General features: G+C 41.1%; 1 protein-coding gene across 1 annotated transcript in view; it reads left to right on the top strand.

The window, feature by feature from the left end:
- MARCHF1 (membrane associated ring-CH-type finger 1) overlaps positions 1-12644 on the top strand; it is a 524379-nt gene that overhangs the window by 322170 nt on the left and 189565 nt on the right. The window contains exon 5 of the mRNA XM_082260062.1: positions 6550-6730. Within this exon, the coding sequence (XP_082116188.1) occupies positions 6550-6730 (181 nt within the window). The remainder of the gene's footprint in view (positions 1-6549; positions 6731-12644) is intronic.

The raw sequence follows: 12644 nt of genomic DNA, 5'->3' as shown, positions 1-12644 counted from the left end.
AAGTGATCTGCAAATACAGAACACTATTGCAAAGCTCCCAACAGTCCCTGATTTTGAGGGACTGTCCCTGATTTGGAAAAAAGTCCCTCTGCCCCTCATTTCTCCTCAATTGTGCCTCATTTTGTCTGATCTATAGAGTTTTACATAAAATGCCCTTTTTATCTTTCAAAAAGTGTTTCCCAGTGCTAAACCCTTTATCCAATTTCTAAATTGCTGCATTTGTAAATTTCAAATGCCAGTATAAAGGAATAGTAATGGTAAAAAAGCACTTGTGGGTTAACCACTTAAGCCCTGGAAGATTTTACCCCCTTCCTGACCAGGGCCTATTTTGCGATTCGGCACTGCGTGACTTTAACCACTTAAGCCCCGGAGGATTTGGCTGCTAAAAGACCAGGGTTTTTTTTGCGATTTTTTACTGCGTGACTTTGACGGACAATTGCGCGGTCGTGCGAAGCTGTACCTAAAACGAATTTCACGTCCTTTTTTTCCCACAAACAGAGCTTTCTTTTGGTGGTATTTGATCACCTATGCGATTTTTTGATCATGCGCTATAAACAAAAAAAAAGTGTAATTTTTGCAAAAATAACAATATTTTTCACATTTTTTTTATATGAAATTCCCCCCCAAAAAAATGTAAAAATCAAAATTTTTTAACATTTTCGGCAAAATTGTTTTACGCTACATATATTTGGTAAAAAAAATCGCAAAAAGCGTATTTTGATTGGTTTGCGCAAAAGTTATCGCGTTTACTAACAAAGGGAAAGATTTTTGTCATTTTTGGTGTTTTTTTTTTAACGAGTAATGGCGGCGATCTGCGATTTTTTTTGCGGTACTGCGACATTGCGGCGGACAGATCGGACCCTTGACTGACATTTTTGACACTTTTGGGGGTACCAGTGACATTACTGCAGTAATCAGTGCTATACATATGCACTGTTACTGCAAAAATGACACTGGCAGGGAAGGGGTTAACTTTATTGGACAGGGAGGGGTTAAGTGTGTCCTAGGGGCGTGTTTCTAACTGTGCAGGGACATTGCTATTGGTGTAAAAACAAAGATCAACAGTTCTACATAGTAGAACTGTCTGATCTTCATTTTTACACCAGGGAGAATGACGGGCGGCTTGTTTACATAAGCCGCTCCGCCTTTCTCCGTTCACAGGAGCGATCGTAGTGTGACCGGCGGACATCGAGTCCGCCGGACACACGCACTGACTTGTCTGTGAACGAGCCGCGTTTACTAACTAAAGGAAAGATTTTTGTAATTTTTGTTGTTGTTTTTTTTTTTAACGAGTAATGGCGGCGATCTGCGATTTTTTTTGCAGGACTGCAACATTGCGGCGGACACATCGGACCCTTGACTGACATTTTTGACACTTTTGGGGGGGACCAGTGACATTACTACAGTAATCAGTGCTATACATATGCACTGTTACTGTAAAAATTACACCGGCAGGGAAGGAGTTAACTTTATTTGAGAAGGAGGGGTTAAGTGTGTCTCTAGGGGCGTGCTTCTAACTGTGATTGGATGTGGCTTGAGGTGTAAGAACAGAGATCAATGGTCCTACATAGCAGAACCGTATGATCTCAATTCTTACACAGGGGAGAATGACAGGTGGCTGTATTTTCATTAGCCGCCTGCCTTTCTCCCGCTGTAACGGACAATCACGAGTGCCCGGCGGACACCGGTTCTGCCGGGCACACGTGCGGGGGGGTCCGTGAGCGAGCGGGAGCGGGGGCGCGCCTCCAGTGGCGCACGCTCGCTCCCTAGAGCCTCGCAGGCTAGCGACGTAGTACTACGTCGCTTTGCCTGTGAGGGGCTGACTGCCGACGTAAATAGTCGTTAGGCAGTCGGCAAGTGGTTAATAGGGATGATCGAACGGTTCGGGTCGACCATCGGCTCGACCCGAACATTGGGTGTTCGAGGTTCAGCCAAATTTAGAACTTTTTGCTGAAAAAGTTCGGAATTCGGCAACCAGAACCGACCAAAATGCAATGGTTCAGGAAATGGGCTTTAAAAGCCCGTGATTGGACCAGAACCATTAGCAAAAGCCATTTGAGGGGGCAGGAGAATGCTAGGAATGTGATTGGAGTGACTAGGGGGTCCATAGTCCAATCATTAGTGAATACGCGCCCCAGTATATAAGATAGCCCCCGCCAAATTCCTAGCATTGTTATACAGGGACATGGAAGAGAGTGGAAGCAGTTCTGTTAATTTTACTTTAAAAGTGTCATTTAGCATTTATTAGTGTGAGGAAAGGGATATCTAGTGTAGTTAGGGTGCTCTTTTACACTTTAGTTAGCTTCAAAAATTTAGTTTCTGTAGGGAAAGTGTGAAGTGTCAGGGTGACCGTAATGTAGTGTAGGTTTAACTGACTGCTATGGCAGGGTGACCAAACCCTTCCATATCAGGGTGACCGCTATAGAGAAAAGCTAGTTTCTCTCAAGTCACTTTCGCTGCAGTAATATGGCTTCGCCCCTGTCAGCTTGCTTTTTGGCTGCAGTCGTCTATAGTGATTTTTTGAGCACATGTTTGGAGTCAGGCATGATATCTGAACATGTGTATAGGGGTATATATACACACCCATGTATGTATATATACACCTAGACATATATAGGTGTGATAGTAGCAGAAATATATGCTTGCGCTAATGAAATAATTTACACCACTATAGTTACCCTCCTATCACACCTATATATATATATATTTTTGCGGTACTGCGACATTGCGGCGGACAGATCGGACCCTTGACTGACATTTTTGACACTTTTGGGGGTACCAGTGACATTACTGCAGTAATCAGTGCTATACATATGCACTGTTACTGCAAAAATGACACTGGCAGGGAAGGGGTTAACTTTATTGGACAGGGAGGGGTTAAGTGTGTCCTAGGGGCGTGTTTCTAACTGTGCAGGGACATTGCTATTGGTGTAAAAACAAAGATCAACAGTTCTACATAGTAGAACTGTCTGATCTTCATTTTTACACCAGGGAGAATGACGGGCGGCTTGTTTACATAAGCCGCTCCGCCTTTCTCCGTTCACAGGAGCGATCGTAGTGTGACCGGCGGACATCGAGTCCGCCGGACACACGCACTGACTTGTCTGTGAACGAGCCGCGTTTACTAACTAAAGGAAAGATTTTTGTAATTTTTGTTGTTGTTTTTTTTTTTAACGAGTAATGGCGGCGATCTGCGATTTTTTTTGCAGGACTGCAACATTGCGGCGGACACATCGGACCCTTGACTGACATTTTTGACACTTTTGGGGGGGACCAGTGACATTACTACAGTAATCAGTGCTATACATATGCACTGTTACTGTAAAAATTACACCGGCAGGGAAGGAGTTAACTTTATTTGAGAAGGAGGGGTTAAGTGTGTCTCTAGGGGCGTGCTTCTAACTGTGATTGGATGTGGCTTGAGGTGTAAGAACAGAGATCAATGGTCCTACATAGCAGAACCGTATGATCTCAATTCTTACACAGGGGAGAATGACAGGTGGCTGTATTTTCATTAGCCGCCTGCCTTTCTCCCGCTGTAACGGACAATCACGAGTGCCCGGCGGACACCGGTTCTGCCGGGCACACGTGCGGGGGGGTCCGTGAGCGAGCGGGAGCGGGGGCGCGCCTCCAGTGGCGCACGCTCGCTCCCTAGAGCCTCGCAGGCTAGCGACGTAGTACTACGTCGCTTTGCCTGTGAGGGGCTGACTGCCGACGTAAATAGTCGTTAGGCAGTCGGCAAGTGGTTAATAGGGATGATCGAACGGTTCGGGTCGACCATCGGCTCGACCCGAACATTGGGTGTTCGAGGTTCAGCCAAATTTAGAACTTTTTGCTGAAAAAGTTCGGAATTCGGCAACCAGAACCGACCAAAATGCAATGGTTCAGGAAATGGGCTTTAAAAGCCCGTGGTTGGACCAGAACCATTAGCAAAAGCCATTTGAGGGGGCAGGAGAATGCTAGGAATGTGATTGGAGTGACTAGGGGGTCCATAGTCCAATCATTAGTGAATACGCGCCCCAGTATATAAGATAGCCCCCGCCAAATTCCTAGCATTGTTATACAGGGACATGGAAGAGAGTGGAAGCAGTTCTGTTAATTTTACTTTAAAAGTGTCATTTAGCATTTATTAGTGTGAGGAAAGGGATATCTAGTGTAGTTAGGGTGCTCTTTTACACTTTAGTTAGCTTCAAAAATTTAGTTTCTGTAGGGAAAGTGTGAAGTGTCAGGGTGACCGTAATGTAGTGTAGGTTTAACTGACTGCTATGGCAGGGTGACCAAACCCTTCCATATCAGGGTGACCGCTATAGAGAAAAGCTAGTTTCTCTCAAGTCACTTTCGCTGCAGTAATATGGCTTCGCCCCTGTCAGCTTGCTTTTTGGCTGCAGTCGTCTATAGTGATTTTTTGAGCACATGTTTGGAGTCAGGCATGATATCTGAACATGTGTATAGGGGTATATATACACACCCATGTATGTATATATACACCTAGACATATATAGGTGTGATAGTAGCAGAAATATATGCTTGCGCTAATGAAATAATTTACACCACTATAGTTACCCTCCTATCACACCTATATATGTCTAAGTGTAAAATACATATAAGTATGTGTGTATATATACCACTATACACAAGTTCAGATGTTTTGCCTGCCTCCAAAGAACCCCCAAAAATGCCCAAAAAAATGCTAGCGCCAAAAAAAAAACGCCCAGGTGTGTTGTTGCAGGCATTTTTTTGGGGTTTTTGGAGGCAGGCAAAACATCTGAACTTGTGTATACGGGTATATATACACACATACTTATATGTATATATACACCTAGACATATATAGGTGTGATAGTAGCAGAAATATATGCTTGCGCTAATGAAATAATTAACACTAATATGGCTCTGCTCCTATAACACCTATATATGTGTAAGTGTACAATACATATAAGTATGTGTGTATATATACCACTATACACAAGTTCAGATGTTTTGCCTGCCTCCAAAAACCCCCAAAAAAATGCCTGCAACAACACACCTGGGCGGTTTTTTTTTTTGGCGCTAGCGTTTTTTTGGGCATTTTTTGGGGTTCTTTGGAGGCAGGCAAAACATCTGAACTTGTGTATAGTGGTATATATACACACATACTTATATGTATTTTACACTTAGACATATATAGGTGTGATAGGAGCGTAACTATATTAGTGTAAATGATTTCATTAGCGCAAACATATATTTCTGCTACTATCACACCTATATATCTCTAGGTGTATATATACATACATGGGTGTGTATATATACGCCCTATACACATGTTCAGATGTTTTGCCTGCCTGAAAAGACCCCAAAAAATGCCCAAAAAAACGCCTGCTACTAAACCGGCAAGGTGTGAAAAGAGAGAAGCCACTAACCTGTTCTATAAGTGACAAAATACAAACAATCTTTTTTTTTTTTTTTATGGTTCTGGACATGCTACAGAGCTTAAACTTCACAGGTACACTTTTTAGACCCCCCAGATACTAAATCCAAAGAATTTTTTTTTTTTATTTTTTTTTTCAATAATTGGCTCTCTATCAAAAATGACAATTTTTAAGAACTTTTTTTTGTGTGATTAATAGTCCCTGGGGTATGACCCAGAACCCTAGGCACTTTTTAGGGGCATTTATTGGGTTTTAGGGCTTCAAAATTGTGTTTTTTGATTACAGAAGTTCGGGTCCCATTGATTTCAATGGGGTTCTGAAATCCGGGCCGAACTTTCGGGAAGTTCGGATGTTCTGGCCGAACCGAACTTTTGAAAAGTTCGATCATCCCTAGTGGTTAAACAAATCATTTTGTTTATATAATTCTCCTTTAAGGGGGCATGGCAGGGAGTGTGTCTTATCCCTACATACTTTTGCTAATAGGTGTCCCTTGTTCCCATCTCAGAAAGTTGGGAGATATGATATTCCACCAACAGAAAAGAACACACTGTGCAGGAAAAGCAATGAAGAACACCTAGTTGAATTTCACTGCCTAGCTGGGCAGCTGCCAGGAGCCTCTTATTATACACAGAAAAGTGTTACTGACAGTCAATGACATAATGTGTGGAAGCCAGAAAAAGGGGCAATTTTCAATAGGTACATAAAAGGCCCTTATTATTTCAGTTTTCAATTAGGAATGCGCTGACAGGCTTATGAACTAGATCAGGCACAAAAAAGCATAATAATAGTAGAATTGTAAACCCAGGCAGCTCAGAGGACAAAATCTTCTTTTTATATTATAATAGAAGCCATGTTTGTTGAAAAGAACAATTTAGAGATGCACATTCAATCCTTGTAATGGTTAGGGTTACTAAAATATGTAATTATGAGACCAGGGGTGTGACTATACATAGAAATGCATTTCAATTATGTGCAATGCCATTCAGCTTGCAGAAGGACTAATTTGAACTGATACTGATGAGGGTGATAGACACATTTACACGTTATTGTGCCACATGTTCCTAAAACCAAATAAAAAATAGCTGCGGTGTTTGCATTCTTCTTTGTGCAAAATCTGAAATATCCTTTACATATTTTTTTAGAATCTGTCATTGTGAGGGAGATGAAGAAAACCCACTAATTACCCCATGTCGCTGTACTGGAACATTGAGGTTTGTTCATCAAGCCTGTCTACATCAGTGGATTAAGAGCTCAGATACCCGTTGTTGTGAACTCTGCAAGTATGACTTTGAAATGGAAACTAAACTAAAACCTTTAAGAAAGGTAAGAAAACACTGAGGCTGCCTGCATATACCAATCAATATGCAATTATTAAACATGGATTCAGTCTTGAAAACAAATGCAATCCTTTGAAAGACGTTTTTTTTTTTTTTTAGCAATTACTGTCTCTGGCTGCTTCTGATACTACAGAATAGGAAAAACATCATTGCTGTAGAATAAAAATGAACAATGGTTTCATTAAAAAGTCTGACATAACTTTCAAATGCTGTGTACTGAAATGATTAAATTTAACCATTCAACAGTTTTACCTATTGACCTGACAATGGGAACTTAGCAATAAAACATTTTAGTACTTGACAAATTCAAAATTTCTTTCTGGGTGCAGCCCCTCCACTATACCAATAGCTCACCTTACACAAAAGCACAAATCCCCCATTGTATCCCATTGGGGAGATTTACTAAAACTGGTACACGCAGAATCTGACACATCTGTGCATAGTAACCAATCAGCTTCTAGGTTTTATTGTCAAAGCTTAAGGCCCCTTTCACACAGGCGGACTGGTCAGATCTGCCTGTCTGTTTTTTTTTGGCGGATCTGAACGGATGCCCAATACATCTCTATGGAGCATCGGATGGCAGCGGAGACATGTCCGCTGACATCCGATCCGATCCATCAAATCTGGATGGATGGAAACCTATTTTCCATCCGTCCAGTGGATGGGATTGGATGAGAACGGACAGACGGTCCGTTCCCATCCGATTCCCCCCATAGAGAACAGCAAGACCTGACAGCTCTGTCTCTGCACACAGCGCGGAGACACAGCTGCCATCCGCCTGCTCAGCGGGGGTTTGGCGGATTGATCCCCCGCTGAGATAAACGGAGTCCGCCAATGGACCAGAATGTGTGAAAGGGGCCTAATTGAACAAGCTGAAGTTAGAAACTGATTGGTTACCACGTACAGCTGCACCAGATTCTGTGTGCACCAGTTTTAGGCTTGGTTCACATCAATGCGGGTGGTTGCGGGTGCAGGAATCGCAGCTATTCCCTGCACCAGAAAACATTTGCAGTCCAAATGCGCTGCTGTTTTAAAACATGCTTTAATTCTGAATGGCACCCCCACGCATCTAAAAATGCAATGTGTTTGGGGGAAACCACCATGTGATTTCCCTGGAACCACGTTTTGAGAAAGGCACATGCACCTTTTTTTCTGCAGGAAGCACAGGCACCGCAGCCCAAGGAAATGCAGGCCATAAAAGCACATAAATGTGAACTGAGCCTAAGAAAATCTCCCCAATTATATCATATTATGACTGCCTTGTGGCAATCTCCCTCACAATGCATATCTTGCTGAAATACAATCGATTAAGCCAGGGCTGAAGCAAATTTACACTCAAGCTGAATCATAATCCTGTTCCCAAATGAATTGTTGATGTTGATGAATGTTTTTATTTTTAGCTTTCATAAGAGAGACAAAATTGTTGTCCATATCCCTTAGACATCAGCTTTTGGAGCTTAATCATTTATTAGGCAAATTAAGCATTTTCTAAAAAAGCAGGAAAAACATAAACTGCTTTTAGGAAGATTAATGTTTAATGTTTTGTTAATATTTCTGGCAAATTTTATTTATGATAGGACAGTAAATAAATTCACTATTGTTATATGACCTTGCACTTTTTTTCTGTTTCAATAGTTTTTATTTTCAATAAGGAGAAGTAAGAGATTGCAAACACATGTTGCTCCTTTTACAGCAATAAGGAACTAAGGTTCAGAACAGGAGTTGATAGCAAATATAAATATTACACAGCAATGAAAAAGCTATTATTAAAAGTTATGGACAATAGGAAAGGAGCCCCTATGAGTCATTTAGTTATGCAGTCAAGAGTCTGTAACAGGGCTAAAGGGGTCTATTAATCTAGTGGTATAATTGTTTATATAAAACCCTCTCTAGAGTGAACTCTATGTCATTGCTCCATCAACCGGAACCATTATTACCCATATACATTGTAGGAGCTCCAGGATCAAACATTAAAGTAAGAATGGAGGAAAAGAGAAGAAATTGAAATAATAGGAAAATAGACCTCTCCCTTAGCTAGAAATCCACACCTGACATCCATCCCCCCTGTTGAAGTGTTACTAAACCCAGGACCCTGCATTCACTATATCTGGTCTCGCACAGTTCATAGAACATGGAAATGCAATCATTTTAGTAAATATAAAATGCCACCCAGACCTCTGTTAGGCTTTGGAATCTTGCAGCTGTGAGTTATGTTGGAATCCACATCTAAAGACAAAGCTTGTGGAAACCCAACAAAATATTTGACCAGATGTAACACTAAAAGTGGGTAAATTTTTTTTTAATATAATTGCAGTAAAGTCATCAGGGCCCAGGGCTTTGGAGGGTTGGCTTGCTTGATAACAAGAATGATATAATCTCTCTTTCCATAATATCCGTATGATGCTGGGAAAGGGATTGTTGGAGGTTTGAGTCTGATTATGGGGCAGCAGAGGTTAGAGTAGTAGGTAAAATATTCACGGAGAACAGAACTCAAGAAGGATTTTGAGTAAGGAAAAAATATGATTTTGCGATTATGGGCATTGCAGTGTATGATGAGTGAGAATTTAGCTTTGTAGCCAGTAGTCTACCAGGATGGTCAGATCGGACATACAATTTGGCATGTGTCCACTTGAGGTTGATGTTTTGCCTTTGTAGTAAGAAATATACTACAGTCTCACTTTATCGCATATAATTTACCCTCCCTAAATTTTCAACTCTTACATGACACGGATCTTCACAAACCGTTCCCTATAGGATAGGATAATATTGTTTTCTCGCTATGGTCAAACAATCAACCGACACTACCAGTGTGTTATAATCTCTCTTCATGTTCTACTTATTGTACTTCCAGGTTACCTTAAAGATTTTTAGGTTCATTATTCGTTTTGCGGTTTCCATTGTTTGATCTACATCCTAGCGCTGACCTAGGAGGCAAATCCTGTTCACAATGATTGTTTGTTGTAATCCACTCCGCTAGATTATCCGTCATTTATATATTTCTTTTCATTTACATCTACTTAACTCTTGTTGTAAACACAGGTGTAATTTTCATGTTAATTCTCTTATTGTAATACCAATTCCCTGTCAGACATCTCCTGCTTCAGACTGTTTGAACCATACGCTGTTCATTTTTTCCTGTATGAAAAATTCTAATAAAAATCGTTTTTGGGGAAAAAAAAAAAAAGAAATATACTGTATGGGTTCCAATTTTGGCTTAGTGTATTTGTTAGACAGGGTGAATTTTACTGTGAAGCACCTCCATGTGTTTTATTTACATTAGATACATTTTTATATATTCCCTTATCATAGCCTAATGAGTAACATAGTTAACAACAGAGGAGGTCACAGCAGGATCAGTTAGAGTGATTGTTTTTTTTTTTTGTATGTGATGATCAATATCAAAATGCACAGAGGATTTACTCAAAAGGGTCTCATTTCGTTTCCAGGAAAAATAGGTGTCTTGTCTCCGGAGAGTGTAAAGGGCTGGCACTACTGTGAAATGGTCTGACCACGGTACTTTAGTTCTTCAGTATATCTAGCCATTGCAAATGAGGGGATACAGGTAGAAGATCAAATCATGAGGTCAATAAATCAGAATAGGTGGAATGAACCTGAAGTCAGTGTGTATAATCCCACCTAGTCAGGTTAAATTCCCTCTTGACATCCACCAAATCATAGTGAAAGAGCATTCTAACATACTTGGTGCCAAATTTAGATGGATGATTGACTACAACTCTATGCACATCAGACTTGTCAAGGATTAAAGCTAATTCCATGTCACTGCCCAGCACGAAAATAAGCATCCATATGTTGGAATATGGTGTAGAACAGTTTACGGAAAGTTGCAAAAGGTGCATAATAAGACAATAAAGTGAAAACTGAGTCCACTATAGCACCACTTTCAAAGACATATCAACCACCCTGGTCACAAAATATTTTGTCTGGTGTAAAAGAGAGTGCTCAAGAAAAACAAATGCCATGGTTTTATCAACGCATTTGTGAAGTTAAACGGTGGATGGTCTTTGTGTAGAAATTTAGAATTATATGAGGAGGGGGGATGTGTTTTCTGCAGAAAGAGTATACCTGCTCCCATCGAGTGGTAATGATTCAGGGTTTTACATCTCCTAACTGGAGACTTCAGGTCCTGATTATTACGTTTTTAATGTGTTTTGATATATTTGTGATATGTGCCATATGGTGTGAGGAAAAAAAAAGGTCCTCCTTATCCAGATGGATATCGGGGTGTGATTGTACAAGTAAACAGAAGGGGGAAGCTAAGTGAGGTGTGACTGATGGAGAGCAAAAAGCTGGGAGGGAGAAAAAAAAGAAAGTACCTCTGCAAGAGAGACTTGTGCAGAGCTAACAGTAGGCAAAAAAAAAACATAGAACATATTTAAAGCATAGAACTGGTCGTGACAGTCATATACATAGGGCTAAAAACACCCATATTGTAAGTTTGGGTCCATCTGCTTCAAGAAGGATGGAGGCAGAGTTAAATTGACTGAAAAGTTAAAAATATTTTTAAATGAGCAAACATGTCATACTTACCTGTTCTGTGCAATAGTTTTGCACAGAGCAGCCTCAATCCTCCTCTTCTCGGGTCCACCGCTGATGCTCTTGTCTCATCATCTTCTCCGTAAAACTGCTTCTTATGGTGGCAAACATGTGGACTCAATCCAGAGCCAGGCTGTGGGTGTCTATTGACACACAAAATGCTGTTTGGCCCCTCCCCCACCACCTCCTCACTGAATTTGATTGACAGAAGCAGGAACCAATGCCTCCAACTGCTGCCTCTGTGACCAGTGAGAAGAGATAGAGGAGTGTGCCGCTGCTCTCGGGCACAGCTCTGGATCAAGATTGCATTAAGGCATGTAATCAAGGGAGGCTGGGGGGATCTGAAAATAGAAGGATTTTACCTTAATTCAGAGAATTTATTAAGGCAAAAAACCTTTTAGCCTTTAGAACCACTTGAAATGAGACATAGGACATCCATGTACGGCTAATTGTCAGTTTTAAATGATTCAGTAGTGATAGATGTCTGAATTATTTGAATGGCATATGGAATAGAGTCAGGCAGTACAGTACACTGATTTGCAAAAGCGAAAATATAAAAGTAAAGTAATTGCTAAAATAGATCTATAAGATTGTTAAGTCGAAGGCTGGAATTCACCAACTTCCAGGGTAATAATTGTAAAAAGACAAAACATGAGCGACCAAATAATGAGAAAACAACATAGCAATGCCAAAGAGACACATTTCTAAGGAGGCTGTTTAAGGAGTATTTTTTGCCTAATTATGAGATTGGGGCAATATCTCTGGGTTAGCGGTTTTCAGCTGCTGTCAGGGGAAGTGTGACACAATGGAGTGGAAGTTTCCAATGAAATGAGCAGAATCTCTTCAGTAGTTCCTTCTCCTCTTGGAATGTGGAGAAGGAATGGGTTTTGTTATGCAGAATAAATGATAAATTAGGAAAAAGTTATTCCTCATTTGAGCAGAGGTTGGAGTAAAGGTTTTAGCGATCTCCTCCTTTGTACCCTGGCTGTCAGGAAAGATAGCAATGAACTTTAATTACATGACATCTATATTGCATGTCAGCAGATTCTGCATCACTTGCCCTTTAATGGTGTAGAAGTGGGGTTTAAGAATAATATCTACGGAGGGGCGTGGCTTGGATGTAGAGCGGAACGGACGTCTGCCCTGAGAGCTCCTGCCATCCTGATTCAATCTATGCCATCCTGGGGAATCCGCTGACTGTACCTGCCTAGGTTTCATCTCTAACTGCTGAGGATCGATCTCCTGCTCTCATATGCCGTCCAAGGGGAAGAAATCGGCAACTCCGTGCAAGCCTGTCACGCGCCAGGCCCTGCCTGCGGCCTGCCCGGACGCCATCTTGACGGAAC

Source organism: Pelophylax lessonae (genome assembly GCF_965119305.1).
Source record: "Pelophylax lessonae genome assembly, chromosome: 1".
Taxonomy (NCBI): Eukaryota; Metazoa; Chordata; class Amphibia; order Anura; family Ranidae; genus Pelophylax; species Pelophylax lessonae.
The sequence above is the reverse complement of the archived record's forward strand: the minus strand, read 5'-3'. Positions and strand labels throughout refer to the sequence as shown.